The sequence below is a fragment of the Populus euphratica genome, unplaced genomic scaffold (assembly GCF_000495115.2).
Source record: "Populus euphratica unplaced genomic scaffold, PopEup_1.0 scaffold86.1, whole genome shotgun sequence".
NCBI lineage: Eukaryota > Viridiplantae > Streptophyta > Magnoliopsida > Malpighiales > Salicaceae > Populus > Populus euphratica.
In genome coordinates, this window is record NW_011499880.1 from 732,628 (window position 1) to 755,631 (window position 23,004).

Here is a 23,004-nt window from a genome sequence, read left to right on the forward strand (position 1 = left end):
TCTAGCTATGTATGGCCTGTACTTCATGACGCCCGTCTAACACTGAAATGGACTTTCTTTGATGGAAACATCTATCTTGTTTAGCTTTATCAGCAAGCACTGTTGTTAATGATCTTACATGGATGACAAACATGGTTAAGCTTTATGTTGGCTAGCTACGACTGTTCTTTCAAAAGTAGGTTGCGCAAGTCGTAATTCGACCAACTGAAAAAACTTCCATTAAAATTTGATAATGCAAGCTAGCTAATCAATGCATTGCATTTATGGTCAACTGTAGCAACTCTAGCACTCAAACAAAAAGTCTAAACGTATTCTTAAGCGACGGTAATCTGCCAACATCTCAAGATATTTGAATATTCAAGGTGAAAGTGATCTTACTGAAGGAAGAATATAGCAAGGTTAACTTCCATTTTCTAACCTGATCATCGTAAGGTGAAAAACTGGCTAAGAATTAACCTAAAACTATGCCTAAAGCAAGCCATTGTTTCTGGCGTTTACAGTCTTTGTTACTCCAATATTGCCAGGGATGTGTGTGGAAGCAGTTTAGATTAAAACTCTCCTTGTTGCTGAAAATGGAAGCCTGTTTTACCAAAAACGGAAAATGCATGGAAGGAATCTGGGCAATGCGATGCCAATAAAAAGTGGGATATCATTATTTAAGTAGGGACACGAAGGAAATTGGCTTTGACTGCACTCTAGAGTTGTTACTGAGCTGAAAACATCTTCAGAGACACATCTGGTTCATGAGGCTTGTTCTAGTTTTCTTTTCATTTTTAAACTATATAATTTCCGCACCTAATCAACGAAACAACCCTCCTTCAACTCTCTTTATATATACTGGTTTCCAAGCTTTGATGTGCACACAGTCCCAAAAAAAAGCGGCTTCTTTCTTCTATCCTGCTCCAAAAGAAGAAACATATCAGAAAAATGGGTGCCTCTCTTCTTCCTCCACCAGCGTTTCTGGCAGTGTTTCTCTTCTCATTTGTCACTTTGTCTGTCAATCCTGAGCCTGCACTTGCCGTTTCTAAGCACTACAAATTTGATGTATGGGTTACATGTGAAATGTCGTTGGCAAAGCACCTAAAATTGTTCAAATATTCTCTCTTCTTGTTTTTTTTTCTACTTAGTCGAATGAATTTTGCACTTTATTTTTTGACAGTATAGAAAATAATATGTTACAGGTTATGCTGCAAAATGTGACACGCCTTTGCCATACCAAGAGCATGGTTACAGTTAATGGGAAGTTCCCGGGGCCTCGCATTGTAGCTAGAGAGGGTGATCGTCTTGTTATTAGAGTGGTCAACCATGTCCAAAACAACATCTCTATTCACTGGTACATGGACAACCTCCAATTTTCACCAAGTATAATGGACACCTTCTTGTATAGAAAGGGCTGTGTCTAAATCTCAGTTTATGTTTTCATTGATCCACGCAGGCATGGGATTCGACAGCTTCGCAGCGGGTGGGCCGACGGACCAGCATACGTAACTCAGTGCCCTATACAAACTGGACAAAGCTATGTGTACAACTACACCATTGTAGGACAAAGAGGCACTCTTTGGTGGCATGCCCATATTTCATGGTTAAGATCAACTCTCTATGGTCCAATAATCCTTCTTCCCAAACTCGGCACTACTTACCCATTTGCTAAACCTTACAAGGAGGTTCCAATTATCTTTGGTAATCAACTACAAGAAATCAAGCTACTTTGAGGAGCTTAATGAAATTTACGTTGATTTTTTTTTCCTGTTGAGGGAGTCTATGTCTGCTAACACAAACCATAATACAAATAAATTGCAGGGGAGTGGTTTAATGCAGATCCAGAGGCGATCATTAACCAGGCAATGCAAACTGGTGGAGGCCCAAATGTCTCTGATGCTTATACCATCAATGGACTTCCAGGGCCCTTGTATAACTGCTCTGCCAAAGGTAAAATATTTTAGCTGAGGCGGCCATCTACGACAATACTGAACCACCTTCTTCATCTTCTTCTTCTTTCCCTTTCCTCTCTCGTTTAACTTGTGTACATGGCACCTGGCAGATACTTTCAAGCTGAAGGTAAAGCTAGGGAAGACTTACCTTCTTCGCATGATCAATGCTGCCCTCAATGACGAGCTCTTCTTCAGCATAGCAAACCACACAGTCACAGTTGTTGATGTTGATGCTGTTTATGTCAAGCCATTTGATGCCGAGACACTTCTCATTACCCCTGGACAAACCACAAATGTTCTTCTGAAAACCAAACACGACTACCCAAATGCCCAATTTTTCATGTCTGCTAGACCTTACGCGACTGGTCAAGGAACTTTCGATAATTCAACTGTTGCTGGCATTTTAGAATATGAAGTACCAAACAAAACCAGTCAATCAAACCACTCCACCAAGAAACTCCCACTCTATAAACCAAATCTACCACCTCTAAACGACACTTCATTTGCTACAAATTTTTCTAGCAAACTCCGCAGCTTAGCCAGTGCAGACTACCCTGCCAATGTTCCTCAAAAGGTTGACAGGCAATTTGTCTTCACTGTAGGCCTTGGAACCAACCCATGCTCTAAAAACCAAACGTGCCAGGGACCAAACGGAACGAGGTTTGCTGCTTCAGTCAATAATGTATCATTTGTAATGCCAACCACAGCTCTACTCCAAGCCCACCATTTTGGTCAATCAAAGGGTGTTTACAGTCCTTATTTCCCAGTCAGTCCACTGATCCCTTTTAACTATACTGGCACACCACCGAACAATACTATGGTGAGCAATGGAACAAAGCTAGTAGTTCTTCCATTTAACACAAGCGTGGAGCTCATCATGCAGGACACCAGCATACTTGGTGCAGAGAGCCACCCTCTTCATTTGCACGGCTTCAATTTCTTTGTTGTCGGTCAAAGTTTTGGGAACTTTGATCCAAGCAAGGATCCTGCCAATTTCAATCTTGTTGACCCCGTTGAAAGGAATACTGTGGGAGTGCCCTCTGGAGGCTGGGTTGCTATACGGTTTCTAGCAGACAATCCAGGTTGGTAATTAATCATCATTAGTATAAGCAACACATGCAAATTAACATCCTATCTTAGATGATTAAGTTTATGAACGTAGCACCTTCGTTTGCTGACATCTTATCTTTTGTGGATGATGGCCATCACCAGGGGTATGGTTCATGCATTGCCATCTAGAAGTGCACACAAGCTGGGGCTTGAAGATGGCTTGGGTTGTCTTGGATGGAAAGCTTCCCAATCAGAAACTGCTTCCTCCACCAGCTGATCTTCCCAAGTGTTAACTTTCAAGGCTTCAAGCTGCTTTTCAGCTACGTTGAGACCAGAAACTTCCTGATTAGTTTTTTTTGTCTTCGGGTTTTCTTTGTAACGGGCTTGTTTATTTCTTTTCAGTGTTTTTTTTTCTCTCATGAGCTTTAGTTTCCAATATCATTTTGGTTACCATTGTTGGAGTTGAGGAAGGAGACGAATCTCGTCAAACCTTTTGATTATTTAATTTGCAAGCAACATTTTTCTATTATTTATTACTTTTATATCCATAAAAGGGCATGGAGATCAACCATTAAACTGAATTCTGAACACGAGAAGACTCTTACAGCTTCATCAACAACCACCATGCTATGAAAGCAATTGTTCATGCATTCTCCTTCAAGGCAACTTCTTCTCCACTTTGGAAATTAAAAGCACTCAATTGATATATTTCTAAAAATACAAACACTCAAATAGTTATAAATTATATTTCTTATACTATTATTTATTCAAGATAGAAATAGTACAGCAATACTATAGAATAAGACATTAAGAACATATATAATATGGTGGTGAATTTTTGTAAACGTTTATATCAATTAAATGAGATGGAAAATATAAATATTAATTATAAAAAGATGATAAATGGAAATGATAAAAATAGCTTAGGACTTAGAATAAGATTTTTAAGGAAATGGGTTACTGATGATAATTGTTTTTAGAATAAAAAAGTCACTTCTAAAAATTAATTTTTTTGTTGTTAAAAGTCATTAGAAGTATTTAAAAATATAGTAGTGATTGTTTTTCAAAGTATTTTTTATTTTAAAATATATTAAAATAATATTTTTTAAAAAAATATTTTTAAAAAAATATTTTTGACATCAGCACATCAAAATAATTTAAAAATATAAAAAATATATTAATTTAAAATAAAAAATTCTTAAATTTTTTTAAAAATAATTATTTACCACAGTGTTAAATACTATTCACTACAAACGGTGTCTTAGATAGTTTTAAAAGGGGGAAAGTATTTTGCCTCCAATAACATTTTTAAAAGTTAAAAACACGGTTTCTTATAAGCAAATGAGCACTTTCACACACTATTTTAAGACTTATAATGTATTTTTAACATAATACTTTTATGTAAGTTGCCTCATCATTTATGAATTCATGTCATTAGAATTTCTAATAATAGCAACTGATACATATAAAAACAATATATTAATTTTGAGATATCTTTTTATTTAAAAGAAAGCCTTTTTATCCCCTTGACATGAATATATTCACAATCTATTCAATTATGATTATTCAATGAAATACAATAATTAACCACTATAAATAGTTAAATTTTGATATCAATTAATGTAAAAAAAAAACACATAAAATATGATGAAATAGGGTTAAAATACAAAAAAATCTTAAAACCTTTTTTCCTGAAACATTAATTCGATCAAATCGAGAAGGTTAGAAATGCTTTTAAATAGGCTAAAAAATCAACCTATACTAAAAAATGACCTAATATATTCTTTTAACAGACAAGGATTTTTTTTCAAATAAATTATATAAGTAACTTAAATGAATCATAATTTTTTGTTCGATTGTTAGGAGTTCAGGATCAATTCTATAAGGAAGCTTCTTCGGTAATCCATCCACTAAAAATATTTTTTAAAATTAGGTTTGGAAAAAAAAAATTTGTTATTTTTTCTTCATTTTTCTGGATTTTTTGTGTTATATTCCTTTATATTTTAAAATTTTGATTTCGTAACATAGTTTAGATGGGTTTTTAGCCTATTTAAAAACACTGTTAACCTCGTTGAGAGGCAAAACTTTGTCAGATTAATATTTTGAAAATAAAAACAAGATTTTTGGGTTTGTTTTTGTTTTATCCCTGTTTCGGCCTGTATCGTGTCTTTTTATGCTTGCTTGTGTCCTTGTTGAGTTTCTGCATGCATGAAAGGACAACTTCTTACAATTCAACAGTTGCTGGCATTTTGGAATATGAATTATCACCCCCAAGCCTTTCAGTCGAACCACTCAATTACAAAACTCGCACTCTATAAACCAAATCTACCACCTTTAAATTACACTTCATTTGCTACAAATTTTACAAGCAAACTTCGTAGCTTAGCTTGTGCTGGATTCCCTGCCAATGTGCCTCAAAAGGTCGATAAGCAATTTTTCTTCACAGTAGGTCTGGTACAAACCAATTTCCTAAAAATCAGACCTGTGAGAGACCAAATGGAACAATGTTTGCAGCTTCAGTGAACAATGTTCCATTCGCAATGCCAACAATGTTTAATTTCTGATGATGTTGATTGTATGTGAACAGGTGTGGGGTTCATGCAAAGCCATCTAGAACGGCACACATGTGGCCTGGATGGCTTGGGCTGTCTTGGATGGCAAACTTGCAGATCAGAAACTGCTTCCTCCATCAGCTGATCTCCCCAAATGCCAACATTAAAGGCTTATATTTACTTCTCAGTAACAGTCAGACCATGAACTGTTCTGATGAAATTTTTATTCTCTTCTATTGGTTTCTTAAAACTAATTCTATTCATCGGCACTTTTCCAGATTTGTTCTCTCTCAGCAAATTGATCTTTAGAGATTATTTTTGTCGCCCATGTCAGAGTTGGGGAAAGCAGAATAATGCAGGGATTTTATATCAAATATTTTGTTGCTGAAAGCAGGAAATGATACTGCCACGAGTGAAGATTAATCTTGTTTCCCTTGTCATTCCTTTGCCCTGTCTACAGTCTATACCTCGTGAAGTTCTCCAATTCGGAACCATGGAGAAGACGGCAGAGTCCATGCAGTAACTGGGTAACACCATATGGCATCAACGCCTAGCCTTCTTGGTGTCCATTTAACATCGTGGGAGATCAGACCAGAGTCTGATAGTCATAGGTCCAAATCTCTACCAAAGTGTTGAAGTACGACACAGAGAGGTTTAAATCACAAAGAGGATGAGTTGAAAATTCACCACTCATCTCTGATGCAAACTAGTAAATCACAACTTGTACTTCATAACAACACAGGAATTTGAGAAGGATCGTTGAGCCACTGATTCCATTTATTTAAAAAACTCGGATAAACAACATAAATAAACTGAGTGTTTATAACTACAAACAAACAAACAAAACCAAAAACTTCAGTTATTCCCACTCCTATTATGATGCAGGCACTCATCAACTGTATGCAAAATGCTGCATGATATAGTTCATTGAACTTGGTAAACAGAAAGGAGAAGAAATCAATATAATGTATGAACCTATAAAGAATAGTATGGCACTATCTAACTATAATATTAGAACATGGCTACTGAAATCAATAACCAGCGTCTTACTTGATTTCCCTTTCCCCAGAACCTGTATATTTAGCACACAGACAACTAATCCACCTTATAATCTAACCTCTGGCATAGTTAGCATTGAACTAAGACAAGTTTTGCTCACGCATCAAAGTTTCAATCTTTTCAACATCTTCTGGAATGTCGACACCATGCGCCTCATGGTCAACTTTTATGACCTGCACAATTTATATACATTTCTAAATATTGAAATTTCAGCAAGCACAACCTGAATTCTTATTAAAAAGAAAACTAAAAATCCAATTTTTAGTCAATAAAAATTGGAAATACATGCAGAAATCTTTGGATGTGAATGCTACTATAGAAAATAAAACAAGTGAAAAAAAAAAGAGGCAAATTGGCCTCCAATTTCATGGACTCAGTTTCATTCCAAATTTCCTTCCATATTAACCTATTTTCCGCTGTACATAATGCTGAATAGGATGATTTCAAAATAAAATTGGCTTCACTTTTTTATCCAAACAATTTTTTTATGGGAGAAGAATGGCAAAATGGGAAAGATTCACCCTTCGCAATGGGTTATCCAGAAATAACCAAAAGAAATAATTTTCTTTCATTAAAAAAGCAGCCTCATCTGGGGCCTAGGCCATTTTGTTAAAGAAATTTTCAGCACTCCAGACAAAGGTGCTCAAAATGCTCATAAGAGCTTAGAAGTTCTTGCAATGTGAAAACAATTAAGCAAGAAGTTTAGGATAGAACAAGCCAATCAATGGGAAGAGACAATGGAATTTTATAATATTACCTTCATTTTATAACCATTTTCCAGCACCTTAAGCTGTTCCAGATCCTCTTCCAGTTGCAATGGAGTTGGTTGAAGCTCAGGATATATCTTCAGAAACTTTGCATCATAACTCTGGTCGGACATGAGATGATATGCAGTGTTGTTAATGTGCAGGATGGATAACAATGTGGCTGAAAAACAGAAGCCAGACAGACAACCCAGCGAGGAGAAAATTTTAAAAAAGATGCTGTTTTCATACCTGAATTCCAAGATGAAGCAAATATGGAAATTGTGGATTGACCTTCCCCGATCTGTGTCAAGTGGGAATATAATTGTTAACAGTCTAACTAAAAAGAATTACAAAGAAAATAAGGACAGCCCACATGTATTTGATAAACTCACTTGTTGTAAGGAATTAATCCCCTTGAAAAATAGATAGCATAACCTTGATTGTCCACCACACATTTCACTCGATTGGGATCAAATGCATCTTCAGGCTTCAAAGAGGTTACAGCTGTGCTAAACACAGCATCTGGGGCTGCCTGCATCCATATGCATAATAGAAACCTTCAACAAAGCTCAAAGTATTAAATAATGAAAAGTACTGCAATAAGAACAAACCAATGCAGTATAATGCTTGAGATGATTTTTAAGCTGCACAGCTCATTCATTTTCTTCACTTAATTAGACGTATTGTTCAAGTTGCTCAAATAAATCTTGTGAAAATGTTAAAATTTATAAAGATAAACATGAGCTTCAGTTAATTAGATGTATTGTTCATGTTTCAGAAGATGTGTATTATGAAGATATATAAATTCACCTGCAGGGATTTAACAATTCCATCTATTATCTCAGGTTCAATGAGAGGCTCGTCCCCTTGAATATTGACAACCACATCATATTTCTTATCTAGTTTTTGAAGTGCTTCATTGCACCGTTCCGTGCCTGCACAATAGAAAGAGAATGTTAACCATTGGCAATTCACATAAAGTTCAGATTTACAATGAACAACAAAGATACCTACCATTTCGACAAGATTCTGATGTCATTACAACATCAGCACCAAATCCTCGACAACATTCTGCTATTTTTTCATCATCTGTTGCCACAACTGCAATGGAAAACATAATGAACGAGTTTGTGAACACATCAACAAAAGAAATTAGACAATTCAGCTCACAGAAAATAATCTTTTGTTGATCCTATTCGTATCATCATTACAATTACTGTCTCAAGCATTTTCATGCCAACTGCAGTTTCCCCCCCTTCTACATGCCAGAAACAAGAAAAAACAGAAGACTACTAACAGCAAGCAACAGTGAGCAAGTTTGGCACAACACATACAACCTTTTGGTGATGAACACAATAACAAACCCAAACTTTAGGCATCTAAATGCGTTAAAACATAACCAAATGAACAAGATTAGCATTTAGTTTTTACCCATAAATCATTCTGGTACACCCTCTACAGATATATTCTAGATGACAAAGTTGCATGAAGCGAAAAGGCTCCCATTAAAATTAGGTGAAGCTCGAGATAGTTACATACCTATATGATCCAGTGTAGTTGCCAGTTTGGCCCTTTCCCAAGTTCTCTGTTGATAATCAACTAAAAATGTGGGTATATAAAGCAGTTTTCTTTCCTCATATCAAATAGCACACTATAATTCGAAAGGTTTCGTGCAAGATAAACATGCCATCAGATATCATATAGATAAGCTCACTTCTTTTTGTTTCGAAAGATGAAAATTTGACAATGAAAGATCAATTAATAAGAACACATTTCTTCACTAATCTTTACTACTCAGTTTCAGTACGAGATCAACTTAACATATAGCGCCCCAAAACTATGCTGTCGCATCCAACCATATCACACGTTGATCCTTCCGAGAGACATTAATTCAAATCAAATTCAAAATAATTTCACACAAGCTCGGTTCGGCTCGAAACAGAACTTAAAAAAATGTTAGTTACATAATTTCAGATATGTTATACAATTAAAGATAACCAAAAAAAAAAAACTATAAAAAAGAGGCCTAGATGGGCAGTTTAATGAGCTTCTGCAACAAAACAAATGACTAATCACTTAATGAATCCGAATATATAAAACCCATACCAGATCTCGTATCAAATCACTGAATAACACAAGTTAGGAGATGCAAACACTTCAGAAGAAGGAATGAAATGAAAAGGAGACTAAAGGGTACCTGGATCATGGGTTTGCCAAGGATATTAACAAGTGGCTTGCCTTCAAACCGAGAAGAAGCATAGCGGGCGGGTATGATACCAACAACCTGGCTTCTAAACTTTCTGTACCGAAACAGATAAGCACCAGCGCCAATGGCCGCAGCAATTGCACCCCCGACTACAATGCCGTGCACGATCCATGATCTGGTCGATGAAGACCCAGAAGAACAGGAGGAGCATAATGTCATGTTTGGTTGTCGTGAGTGTGGTCCTCAGGCTTCACTGGCACTTGTACTTTACTAGGCACTTGTAAATCTACGAGTGACTGATTACTGATCAGCCATTAGGAGTGACAACAGTGACATTTCCGGAGGAGGAAAATACCCTCTCTTTTTTAACTTTTTTCAGACGATTAAATCAGGGGAATCCTTTATTAAAAATCGGAAGTGTCCGCCCCTCTGCTGAAATTAATCTTTAAACATTTTGGGGATATGAGTAGCTATCGAAAATTTTTATTTTTGGTAATAGGAAAAAAATTCAGTTATCTGGATTATATGTTTTTAATTCATAATTTTTTATAATTAATGAGGTTGTAATGGTTTTTAGGTTAAATTATTTTTTTTAGATTAACGTGGGTGTCCTGGCCAGCTTGCGCGCACCACGACTAATTCCATGGGCCCTAAAATTAACGACCATGTAAACCTCCAGTGGTCATCATATGAGCAATCAAAGACTCGAACTTAAGACCACACATGAAGCAAACCTCTTAGTCCCAAGTCTTTACCACTTAACTACCACCTAAATGGTTATTTACCCGTGTGTTGAAACGATGAATATTTTAAGTGTATTACATGATTTTTCTAGAATTAAATTTTGGTCTAACTGGATTTTAAAATAAATCAGCCGAGGATTGATTGAATACAATTTATAATTTCTAATATAGTAAAAATCTGACTTGAATTTATTTTAAGTATAATTAAAAAAAATGACATTGATTTAATATTTTTTTATAAACAAAATACTGAAAGATAATATTTTGAATTCAAATATATTAAACTAAGTTAACTTGGTATATTCATAGCTAGGTAATGAGTCTGATTATATTTAATAATTTTATTTAATTATATAATAATAAAAATAAATATTTATATGAAAAACAATAAATAAATTTATAGAGAAACATATATTTTATTTCATCAAAATAACTTTATTTTTTATTCTAGTAATATTTTTTATTTTAATAATAAAATGTTTTTTTTAATTAGTATCACAGCTCGTTGAATAAAAATCAATAACAATACAAAACAAAACAAAATTGGGAAAACTATAGCAATTTAAAATAAAAAAGAAAAAAAGTGTTATTCTTACCAAAACATAATTTTCTCATTAATGCATTTCATTGTTTATTTTAAAAGTCATGTTTATTTACAAGAAATATTTTTTTTATTATGATCATGAAAATAAGTATTAATAAAAAAAATTTAAAAATTGTAAATCAATAATCTTTTCAAAACTATATGAAAAAATACGAGAACAATAAATTTTTAAAAATTATATAATAATATTTACAATAAAAAATTAATAAAATATCAATTTTATTTTCATTCAAGCAAATTATTTTCAAAATTCTATATGGGAGGCTCACATATAATTATCTATAAAATAATCACTAATATTATCATAAAAAAACCCATAATATTCTTAAAAACAGATGCATATTTCTTAATTAGCAGCATGTTTTTTAAATAAAAAAAAAAGAGATATTAATACAAATTTATAAAAATTTTATTTATTTGAAATAAATAGGAAAAATGTATCCCTTCAAACATTATTTTCTTACTAATGTGTCTCTTTATTATGTTAACAAAAACATCTATTTTAATTGCAAACACTATTTTTAAAATAAAAACCCATCATAATCTCAAAATCAAGTTTTAATATAAATATTAAAATAATGTCTCGATATTCTATATGTGATTGAAGACAAAAAACATTATTGATGTAATAAAATAATGCCAAATATATATATATATAAACATAGATATTATTTTTGATAGAATACCCATGAGCTTTTTTTGTTTCATATTATGTATATAATAATTGAAAAGGAATTTATTAACATTCTCATAAAAAAGTATAATATTATGAAAGAACTATTATAAAATTTTCTAATAAATTAAATATAGTGTTAAGTTTTTTATTTATAATGCATTTAAATCAAAATATAAAAAATATTGAAAAAATACCATAGTAAAAGACAATTATTTGATTAAAGGACTTGAACCCGCATGTCTAGCACAAAAAAACAAGGCCTGATGCCTATGGGTTTCAATTCTAGCCATGTGATTGACATTTTTTTTTTTTAAGGTTAAGAGTGTACAATAAATTACTAGCTCTTATATATATATATATATATATATATATATATATATATATATAAAATATTCATAAAACATGTACCTTATATTTTTTTTATCAAAAAATATAATCCTTAAAAACATATAATAAACTACATCATTTCTCATTTATTTTTACATAAAAACGTATAATAAACACACTAAAAAGCTTAATAAATCAATTTATAATCCTTAAACCCCCTACATTGATCAAAAATAATAAAATTAAACCATATAAAAAAATATTTTTTATCTCTAAAAACACCTTAATTAAACTTATTTTATCAATAATAATTCAATGATACCAATATCAGCCTTTTAAATTATTAAGATATGATGGACTTCTTTTTTCTTTTTTTTTATTTGCTAATTCAGATAATTTATGAAATTATATATTTTTAATTTTATTATTATTCAACTTTTTAACTTGTAATATTTATTCCTTATTATTTCAATAAACTTAAAAAGATATAAAATATTAATAAGTTATTTTCTAATTTATTTTTCATAACATAATCAAATATTGTTAAGTGTTTTCTAATTTATTTTTCATGACATTACAAAACATCAAAAAATAATTTATTTATTTAAAATTTATTTTTTAAATAAAATCATTTTAAAAAACTATTTTTCTGAAAACAAATGAGGTTAATTTTATTAATTTCATTTTTACCTCTTTAATCTATGATTTGAATGGAAAAACTATAATTATTTGATTTGGATACTTGCTTAATGCTAAATACCCTCTCTACAGTTGAGTCTCTCAACATCGCCATATTGAGATCATAAATTCCTTTTCTTTTCTTTTTCTTTTTAATTTTCGAATCAAAGACCCATTTTATCAAGAAGTGGGCTGGCCCCATTGTGCCATTTTTTTTTTAAGAAACATCAGTTTAGTTCTCAACCTAAATACTCATTCTCAGTTGGATCTGAGATCTACATATTATCAATTTGGTCTTAAAAACTTGAGATAATTCTTAATTAGGTCCTTTTGTTGATGCTTATTAAGTTTTCCATCAATTTTTCTTAAAAAAACAATCTCATTTTTGAATAAAATATGCACTTTAGATGAAAATTATTAACCATTATTGACAAAACGATACCATGGAGAATATAAAAAATACACATTATATATATATATTAGCATACACTTGTAATGGATGACAATGTCTCTTGAATAGTGTTGTTTTTTAAGGTCATCAAATTTTATTTCTTTATAATTTTATCCTTGCATGTTATATTGACAACATTTTATTTGTTAGGATTTGCTTCTCTTTCAATGTTTTTGAAGAATATTAGATAATCTTGATAGTCAATTAAAAATCAATTTTATGAATTTGAATTTAAGGTTATAGCTAAAAAATAATAGAAAGAATAAGGACCACAATAAATAAATAAAAACATATCTAACTTTTCAAAGGGCACATAAAACTTCATATTGGTCCCTAAAATTTCAAATTATTATATATTAGTCCTTGTTGTTTGAATTTTTTGTTTTTTAAATCAAAACTTTATTTTATCACGTTTTAGTCTCTAGATGTTAACGAAGGAGATAAAAAGTTATTTTAATAAGAAAATGAGAGAAAAAGCATATACTCAGCCACTTTCTAACTATTAAAAAAAATTAATATTAGAATAAACGGGTTATTTGTAAAAAGAGAAATTTAATGAAGGTGGCTTTATCGTTTAATTAAAAAAATAGATAATTTTGCTTTGATTAGGTTTTTTAAGTGATTAAAAGATATTTCTAAATTAAAATTATTATTTTAAAATTTTAAGATATTTTTTATATATTTTTAAATAAAAACAAGTTGAAATTTGATTTTTTTTGAATACAAAATACTTACAGGCCAACAGCTCTTAACCTTTTGCTTTGAAATCCAGGCACGCTTGGACCAAGCACACGTGTGTCTGGGTTTTTTCTTGCATTTTTATTTTTTTCTGAGATCCAACGCCAACTTTCGAGGATGGACTCGATGTAGAAATTGAACAAAGGATTCCTCACAAAGTCCTTATAAACTCTAGCGATATCCCTTGAATTGTTGGTTAAAATGGATGCTACCGCATCATCTGAGAACTTTTCCGAATTCCGACGCCTGGAACTTGTCAAGAAGCCATGCCGGGCATAAGCTAGTAACCACAGAAAAGAGTCTATTAGTTAGCTATAAATGACAACACGTTGAAAGAATCTACTTTATAGGGTTTTTATGAGGGGAAAAAAATGTATTTTTGAAATGTTAGTTTTAGGAGGAATTACTTGAAAATTTTGAGTTCTTCCCTTGAATTCACAATATACCATGGTGTTAGAATAATATACTTATTTAAATAAATAAATAAATCAATAAATAAACAACATTAAATGTCGTCCACGTCTTCCTTCTCCTGTGTTCCATCCCGCGAATACTGATCGATTAAAGAGAGAGTGTGTGTGTAATTGGAATTTTATAATTTTGAAACCCAAAAAAAGAGGAGGAATATGAGTTCAGGGGAGGAACAGACTTTGCTATTGGAAGATGAACTCCTACTACAGGTTTTTCATTCTTCTCTCTCTCTTGGTGCTGATTCTTCTCCTTTGTATATATGTATTTATAACAGATTATTGAATGTTATGGAACTTGTTTCTGGGTTTTTCTTGTTTTTTTTCTTCCAAATAAAGATTGAATTCAAAGAATGAATAGTAATTCAAATTTCAAGTAATTTGTTCTTTCCTTTTTTATGCTTTCGGATATTGATGATGATTCTGTATAAAATTGTTTCTTCCACAGAATCTGTCATAGCTAGATAAGCATCACAGACGCAGAAATCTCCAACCAGTTTTATTCTGTCTGATTTCCTGTCTGCATGTTCATGTTTGACTGCTCAAGTTGTCTCTTTTGTGATTCTTTTGTCTGTTTAGCTTTCATCAATGCGTGCTGTATCTGTCAACTTATTTTTTTCTCTTCTCAAGTCTCTGCCCAAGTTTCGTGGTAGTAGCGTTTTTGTGGTTTTTACTGTCTGAGCTTTATAGATAGGAGAGTTAATAGGGTGTGGGTGGTAGATGAGATGCAACAAAAGAATGTATTAAATCTACTTGCAGGCAAATCGTGCTTGTGTCAGCCAGGCACAAAGGTGGACTTGGCATTTGAGTAAGGTTATGTCTGTGATTAAGCTCTTTCGGAAAATGGAAATGTGCTTAGTGGATTTTGTTTGCATCCATTCTAACATATACAGGTCAAAAGGGAATCGATATTTTTGCCACTAACTAGCCCCTTCTCTTCTCTTTTCTATTTTTTCTTTTTGCTAATTTTGAACTTGCTTGAGAGATGGAAAGGGTTTTGCTTTATCTTTGAAACTCCAACAGCTTGGTGTTGCAATTTACAAGCTTTGTTTGCAGGCAACTTGCCTTGCAGCTGAGACCACTGTCTCTCTCCATAGGACATTATGATTATGGATGTCTTGCAGTTGGTGGCATATGTGATAAATGCCATGGCTTCACCAATTTGCTGGTCACCAATTACTGAGGTTAAATCTGGATAGCAAAGCTTCTGCTGGGGTGTCGTAGGGTGGAGTCATGGCTAATATAAGATTGTTTTGGTTGCATTTGATGTTTTCCTTATTTGATTCTGAATTGATGAGGGATTGCTAAGTTTCAAGAATTCCACGTTAGAAGCATCATGTCCTTGTCAGGTATGGATAGCAGTCCCATGTAATGAAATACTTATGGGACTCATTTCTAAATCTGGACGTGAAGGACTCAGTTTATTCTAGAGGGAAAGATATTCAATTAGCTTGAGATGTTGTGTCCTAGAAAATCTGATATCATTCGATTCCAATGCTTCAACAGTTATCTGTATCTGATTTCTATCTCCAAGTCCATCAAAGAATTTTCATGAACAAATGACAATTTCTGTGATTTGTAATCATGTGTGAATAGGGGTGTGCCTTAGCTGTCAATCCTCTGCTTTCTTATATTCTTAGAATTTGGTGTGTTTCCATATTGGTGCAGTGGTGTCCATGTCCTGTAATTGTTTCCATGCTGCGTAGAGGTTGGACCAAGCACAACAGTCTTACCTCTAATTTTCTGGTGGCATTTAAAAGATCATCAGTACCCTTTTTAACACCAGCCAAAATATAACTTCATAGTTTATCTGTGATCATTATAGGTGCCCATTAAACACCGTTAAAACTAAAAACCAGTTTGCATCTTGCACCATGTATTTGTCACATGTTTTGTATTATATTTGTAGAACAAAAATAATGGACTCCACACAGGAGATGGCTCGGTCGACATTAATGGGACGGCTGTTCTTAAGCAGAAAACTGGAAATTGGACAGCATGCTCTTTCATATTGGGTACTGAATATTATATTTCACATTAGTGCATAGCCTATGCTCTTTCTGACTTCCATCATGCCACATACAGGAAATGAATGCTGTGAACGCTTGGCCTACTATGGAATTGCTACTAATCTGGTCACCTACCTTACTGGGAAGCTACATGAAGGAAATGTGTCAGCTGCAAAAAATGTTAACATTTGGGCAGGAACTTGCTACTTCACACCACTCATTGGAGCCACTTTGGCAGATGCTTATTGGGGAAGATATTGGACCATTTTTGTTTTCTCCACAATTTACTTCATTGTAATTATGTGCTGAACTCGTTATTTCTATTCTATGCCTACATCTGTGATCAGTACATTTCTGTTTCTTGACCATAAAGTTCAAAATCTTGCCCACATCTCTCAAGTCAATGGAGCTTCTCTGGTTCTAATTTCATTTCATTTAGTCTAAGGGGTTGTCTACTGCTGCTACACTATATGTGCAATGGTTAGCAATAAAAAAAAATTGTTCTAGTTATGCCACTAAACAGGAAAACTTTTATAAAAAGCCTGAATGAAGTTTTGTTGATTATGTGAATTTTTATGTGGTAGGAAGTATAGGTACAAGGTTAAGCAAGGTCTATATTTTTCTAAACCTGCATTGGTCGCTTTTACCCAGATTTAATCCATATTGTTTTCTTCAAGTGTTGGATTTCATCATGTTGATTGATGCAGGGAATGTGTACGTTGACTCTCTCAGCAACTATTCCTGTATTAAAGCCAGCTGAATGTATAGGTTCTCTATGCCCTCCAGCAACTCCTGGTCAGTATGGGGTATTCATTTCTGGCCTCTATCTGATTGCATTTGGGACAGGTGGTATCAAACCATGTGTTTCATCCTTTGGGGCGGATCAGTTTGATGACACTGATCCTAAGGAAAGGGTAAAGAAGGGGTCCTTCTTCAATTGGTTCTATTTTTCAATCAACATTGGTTGTCTTGTATCAAGTAGTTTAATGGTATACATTCAAGACAAAGCTGGGTGGGGGCTAGGATTTGGAATTCCTGCATTGTTCATGGGCATAGCTATTGCTATCTTCTTTTCAGGCACACCACTTTATAGATTTCAGAGGCCAGTGGGGAGCCCAATTACTAGAATGTGCCAAGTTGTGGTTGCGTCATTCCATAAGAGGAATTTGGAGGTTCCCCAAGATAGTAGTCTCCTATATGAAACCCAAGAAAAACACTCAACCATTGAGGGAACCTGGAAACTAGCGCACAGCAATGAATTGAAGTATTTTTCTTCTTTCTCCGTACCTGATCTACTTTCCTCAGTTTTGAACTAGCCATTCTATTTGATGTGCGTTTTTGCTATCAAAATTGATTATCATCCAGTGAAATAGTTATTTACATATGCAAGAAGAGTTGAATCTTCTGTTTTGTTTTGTATCCAAATTCAAGAGTTGATCATCAAATGTGAATAGTGGTTAAGAATGGCCGTTCTAGTTAACACTACAATGCCTTATTTGAGGCAAGTTCAAGCATAACTTATAACTCATGCAAGCATAGTGTGAAGAGCTGTGCAGAATACACAGAAAATTTTCATATTCTGTGAAGTTCATATCCTCTGTTATTTTAGTTGTTAACTACTCATATTTGTGTAAGCTTACACTATGCAGTTATCTGTTTTTTTGCTAGCACTTTATTAATGTATTAATGCAAGCCCACAGTTGAACTCTGCTCGCTCTTCCCCTTCTAATATCTTGTCATGGTTCCCCTCATTGCATTCTTTGAAATATTTGTTTATTGACCACGCAGAAGAGGCTTAAATAATGGCATGTTATTTTGTGGAATACTTTGTATTTATTCTCTATCTGGCAGCAGAAGAATCACTGACTTTTCAGTTGAATTGAGTTTTGGCTGTCTGTTAATGGACATATGGTCCTTTATCTGTTCGCCTTTCCTCAGAACTTCGTCTTTCCAAGGTCTACTTGCAATTTCATTTGGTGTTGAGACTACATATTAATGGGAATTTTGTTTAGTTTATGTGAAGAGACTAGAGAGCAAGTTTTTGCGTACATATTTATTTTATCTGATATGCCAAAGGAGCACTGGGAAGAAAGTTTCAACAGACCTGTCTCTGCCTTAATGAATTCCTTTTTATTGATTTGTGTTGCCTTATCCTCATTTTAGTAAGTGTGCCTCATCATTTAAAAATCCACTAAAATCTTTTCTCAAAAGAACTTAACTAAATTCCTATTTTCCTCTAGATGCCTTGATAAAGCTGCTATAATGTCAGAGGCTGAGATAAATGGTGGGGACTTCAGTGATCCATGGAGGCTTTGTACTGTGACTCAGGTGGAGGAATTGAAGATTTTGATCCGCATGTTTCCGATCTGGGCTACAGGCATTGTCTTTTCTGCTGTCCATGCCCAAATGAGTACAATCTTTGTGGAACAAGGGATGCTGATGGACAAGACAATTGGTTCTTTCAACATCCCTCCTGCTTCTATGATCACAATTGATGTTATTAGTGTTATTTTCTGGGTTCCAATCTATGATAGGATCATTGTTCCAATTGCAAGGAAGTTCACTGGCAGAGAGAGGGGCTTTTCAGAGTTGCAGCGTATGGGAATTGGCTTGTTCATTTCTATGCTATCAATGACAGCTGCTGCTTTGCTAGAGATTAAGCGCTTGCAGCTTGTAAAAGAGCTTGGATTGGTTGGTGATGCTGCTGCAGTTCCTCTTAGTATCTTGTGGCAAATTCCCCAGTATATGTTGATAGGTACAGCAGAGATCTTTACATCCATTGGTCAGCTTGAATTTTTCTATAAACAGTCTCCAGATGCCATGCGGAGTCTATGCACTGCTTTGGCACTCCTGGCTGCATCTTTGGGTAATTACCTGAGCTCTTTTATTCTGAGCATGGTGACTTACCTCACAACCACGGGTGGGAAGACAGGATGGATACCAGATAACTTAAATAAGGGGCACCTTGATTATTTATTCTGGCTTTTGGCTGGGCTCAGCTTCTTCAACTTGCTGATCTACACTGTTTGTGCAAAGAGATATAATGAGAAGAAGGCCTCCTAAGGTTTTGACAAGAGGGGGGGCCTAGTAGCCCCATGGGAAAAGGTTTGATTACAATAGTTTGTGCATAAGCAACACTTATTCTACTATAACATTATTTCCTTCCAGGTTTGAAGGAATGTATATTACGTTGGTTTAGTGCTTATAATAAAACCCTTTTGGTTTGATCCTGTCCTGGTAAGATTTGTTTTGTAATGATTCAGGGGATAACAGCCAGCTTATTTGGGTGCTTTCTTGTTGAAATAATGGATACAGCAGGTGCATTGGTACAATCTGCTTTGCGTTTCCACAGACAGGTTTCTGTCGAATTAGTAGTTTAATTGCAAAATGGGAATTACCCCACTTCATCTTTTATTGTTTGGGGTAGTTAAGACACTTTTGAGTCCACCTGCAATAGATCTTCCCTGCACTTCTTTGGCCACTAACCACTGCTTGTTGTCATACAGTTTTATCTTTCAGGAGTATAACTGATTCTCATTCCCTGAATTGCCTTGTCCACATACGGTTGCCTTTCCTTTTGGATCTACTCTTGCACACTAGAGTAGTTTGAACAGATTTGTGTATGCAACTTACAGCATCTTTAGTTGCCAAATGACTGGCTCTCCATTTATTTTAAAGCAGTCTTGGAGAAAGTTTGATTCTGAGAATTGCAATTGCTGCTTCATTTTTTATTTTTTTTTGGTAACAAAGGAACGACGTCTCTTGCAAGGAGGGGACTAGAACTACCATTTGCATCTTCATCGAATGGCTGTCTTAAATGACTCCATTTGACTTCTAGTCATTCCCGAAAGATCATTAACTAGAGCATCAATTTTCTTCTTATGGTTTCCTAACCTGACGAAGATCATGGCCACCTGTTATTTGAGTGTCCATATTGTAAAGCTGTGTCAGGTGCTGTTCTGCACAAATGTGATTACAATACAATAAATGGTCCCTAGATGGTGGAGTTTGAGTGGAACAGTCATCATGTTATATGGAAACAATTGGCCATGATGGCTTCTATATCCTTAAGGTGTTCCATATAACATGGATATGCCAGATTGTTAGCTGCAGAATGCATAAAACTAAACGACTTGAAGAAGCAGCCATGGATCATCTTCATTTACAATTCGTGGCCGGTGGGTATGAGTTTATTAGTTTATGTATTCTGTCTTGGATTTATGCTTTTGTCTCAGGGTAAGCTCCTATTTTTTTCCATTTGAGTAATGAAACTCTTATCATTTTGTTGAAAATGATGATAATATTAAAAATAACTCATCTCTTACAGAACATAGTAAGAGAGAGAGAGAGAGGATAACTAAATGAAGACATATACTCTCTAGCTTCACTAAAAAACTCATTTGGGACTATCTGGCCATTGAAAATATTCTCAAGCTAACCATGAAGTTAAAGCCTTCCATAATTCTGGCCATGGAAATGGATTGATAGAGTCTGCTTTGAGATGCATCTGAAACTGGGAAAATTGTTCTTTACCTCCCAAAGTTGGGCTCTTTCCTTTTTCATCCTTGAATGGTTTTGATAAATCTCAGTGCAATCTCATCAAAAGCTAGCCCTCCAATAATTCTCTCTCCATTTCTCCTTTATCAAATATAATGCTCCAAAAAATCCTCAAAAGCCAACCAAATAGCCGATAAACACCATTCCATCGAGTAGCAGTAACCTTTCCCTAGAATCCTCAAAACCAGCATCTTCTTGATTAAGGTAGGAAGAGTTCAAGTTGCAGAGTAGCACCACATAAATATTCATTCCCAATGTATACTGAAACATCCTCATTCAATGTATCAAACCGCACACCTGATGGAATCTCCCGCTCGGATTGTTGCGGGACAAGTTCATAACACTGAAAAAGTCCAACAAATTAATGGATGCAGGGATATTCTGCCCAATCAAGTTATTGAAACTTAGATCCAATGATTCCAAGCCACTCATATTTCCTATGATGTTTGGAATCTCACCATGTAGACCATTCCAGAAGTGTTTTGAGAATGAAGAGCCCCCTTAAAAGGCCTATTTCCCGGGGAATGTTTCATTCCAAAGCATTTTTTGTATGTGTGGACCGCATCGAGTTGGTATGTGAATCCTTCATATTTCATACTCAGATCAACACCAGAATATGTGAATGAAATTATAAAACCAAGGGTTCCGGAAGTCTGCGCAGCGACAACATGGAGTGTGTTGGAGAAACGTATCCCATGCCAAGTACTGCAGCAGTCCTTACCTTGCCATGATGTATCTGTAAGATATGATTTGAAATTTGACAATGCTTCTCTTTCAAAATCATGACCACCAGTAATAAGTGACATATTTGAAAGTAGGAAAAAGAAGAAACAAACAAGACTACGAAATTTCATGGCAACTTAAACTCTAGGGTGCTGATAAATTTTGCTTTCCTCAGAGTTGATTTCTCAGAAATCCAGGTAGTAGTGGTTGCAACTACTTTATCCCGCATTTACTGGTCTTTGACTGAGGTAATAGAGATTTCCTAAAGAAATATTTGAGAGCAGGAAAACATTTCTACTTTTAATATAACACTGGTTCAAACATATTTCCGAAGCGTGCAGGTTTGCCATCAATGATGCAATACAATATTCTTTATACAGTTTAGTTATGTTCTTATCAGGATTTTATGGGCTGTAAGAACTAATGTTTTTGTTGTGATTGGAAACGAAGGCAAATTCTTTTTCAGGGAAAGTACTGCATCCTTGAATGTTCAAAAGAGGTGCTTAGCATTTGCTTTTATATCCATGAAGCGTCTTAGAAGCCACAGATTTTCTTTTTTCCTTTTCTCTTTTTTGGTGTTAACAATCTTAAAAATCTTTGTAGTGACTTTCAGTTTCAGGTGGATGGCTTCTTCTTCTTCTTTGAGGAAGCAATTTTTGCTGGATTTATAAATCCACATTGTTGATACCTTTTTCTTGCTTTCTGCAGGTTGCTTGCTGTTGAATTTAGCTGAATGTCTATCAGACTTGTTCAACAAGATGATGAAACTCGAACCTCTTTAACTAGTGTAGTTAGTCAAAAGGATGCTCTACATGGTTTTTTCTAAGCATTCAGGAAAGATTCCAACTTATTTTTTGGCTAAAATTCAATATCATGGAATTCAAAGATGAAACTAATCATATACAGTTAGTCAATGATGGATTTGTTGTTTCTGTGATCAAAATTAATTATTTTTATTTTAAATTAATATCTTTTTATATTTTTAGAACATTTTAATATACTAATATTAAAAATAATTTTTAAAAATTAAATTAAATTATTTTAATTTACTTTCAAATTAAATACATTTTAAAAAAAACCATTATCATATTCACAAAAACACTCGTAGCTGTGGTGGTTACCATACCGTGCATGGGACATGCAAAACTCCATGCATTAGCATTTAAATTCCCAGCCATTTTTGGCTAGCATTTCTAGTCATTTATGGCTAGAGTTTTTTTTTAAAAAAAGCGCACCATCAGGCCGAAAAAAAGAAAGAAAATCAATAGTTATATTTTAACGCCTAATCTTTTTATATATATTATTTGAGTGTCTGCTAAATCTTTTTTAGTTTTCTGGTTCACGTCTGTTCTGGATATAAGTTCCCAGATTGATAGAAGGAATTGTTGGCATCATCGTTTATGCATCAGTAATCCTCAATGCAGTTTAATTAATTACTAATTTTACTCTTTATAAAGATCCAAGCCGGCAGCATTTAGACACAGTAG

At 34.0% G+C, this 23,004-nt stretch overlaps 3 protein-coding genes across 3 annotated transcripts; 2 read left to right on the plus strand and 1 right to left on the minus strand.

The window, feature by feature from the left end:
* The first annotated feature begins 848 nt into the window (after positions 1-848).
* Positions 849-3,510, plus strand: LOC105129202 (laccase-17-like). The gene is made up of 6 exons (XM_011031167.1): positions 849-1,044; positions 1,182-1,333; positions 1,436-1,680; positions 1,801-1,929; positions 2,042-3,013; positions 3,144-3,510. Exons 1-6 carry the CDS (start codon positions 928-930, stop codon positions 3,272-3,274), a joined length of 1,746 nt encoding a protein of 581 aa, XP_011029469.1. The 5' UTR covers positions 849-927; the 3' UTR covers positions 3,275-3,510.
* A 2,676-nt stretch (positions 3,511-6,186) lies between these two features.
* Positions 6,187-9,971, minus strand: LOC105129203 (3-deoxy-manno-octulosonate cytidylyltransferase, mitochondrial). Its single transcript, XM_011031168.1, has 8 exons — positions 9,536-9,971; positions 8,878-8,923; positions 8,353-8,439; positions 8,149-8,273; positions 7,731-7,870; positions 7,588-7,639; positions 7,350-7,460; positions 6,187-6,765 (listed from the first exon to the last, which is right to left on the minus strand). Exons 1-8 carry the CDS (start codon positions 9,761-9,763, stop codon positions 6,673-6,675), a joined length of 882 nt encoding a protein of 293 aa, XP_011029470.1. The 5' UTR covers positions 9,764-9,971; the 3' UTR covers positions 6,187-6,672.
* A 3,918-nt stretch (positions 9,972-13,889) lies between these two features.
* On the plus strand, positions 13,890-19,540 carry LOC105129204 (protein NRT1/ PTR FAMILY 8.3-like). The gene is made up of 5 exons (XM_011031169.1): positions 13,890-14,441; positions 16,138-16,243; positions 16,314-16,531; positions 16,945-17,501; positions 18,478-19,540. The coding sequence occupies exons 1-5, from the start codon at positions 14,388-14,390 to the stop codon at positions 19,298-19,300; spliced, it is 1,758 nt and encodes a 585-aa protein (XP_011029471.1). The 5' UTR covers positions 13,890-14,387; the 3' UTR covers positions 19,301-19,540.
* Positions 19,541-23,004: the final 3,464 nt, after the last annotated feature.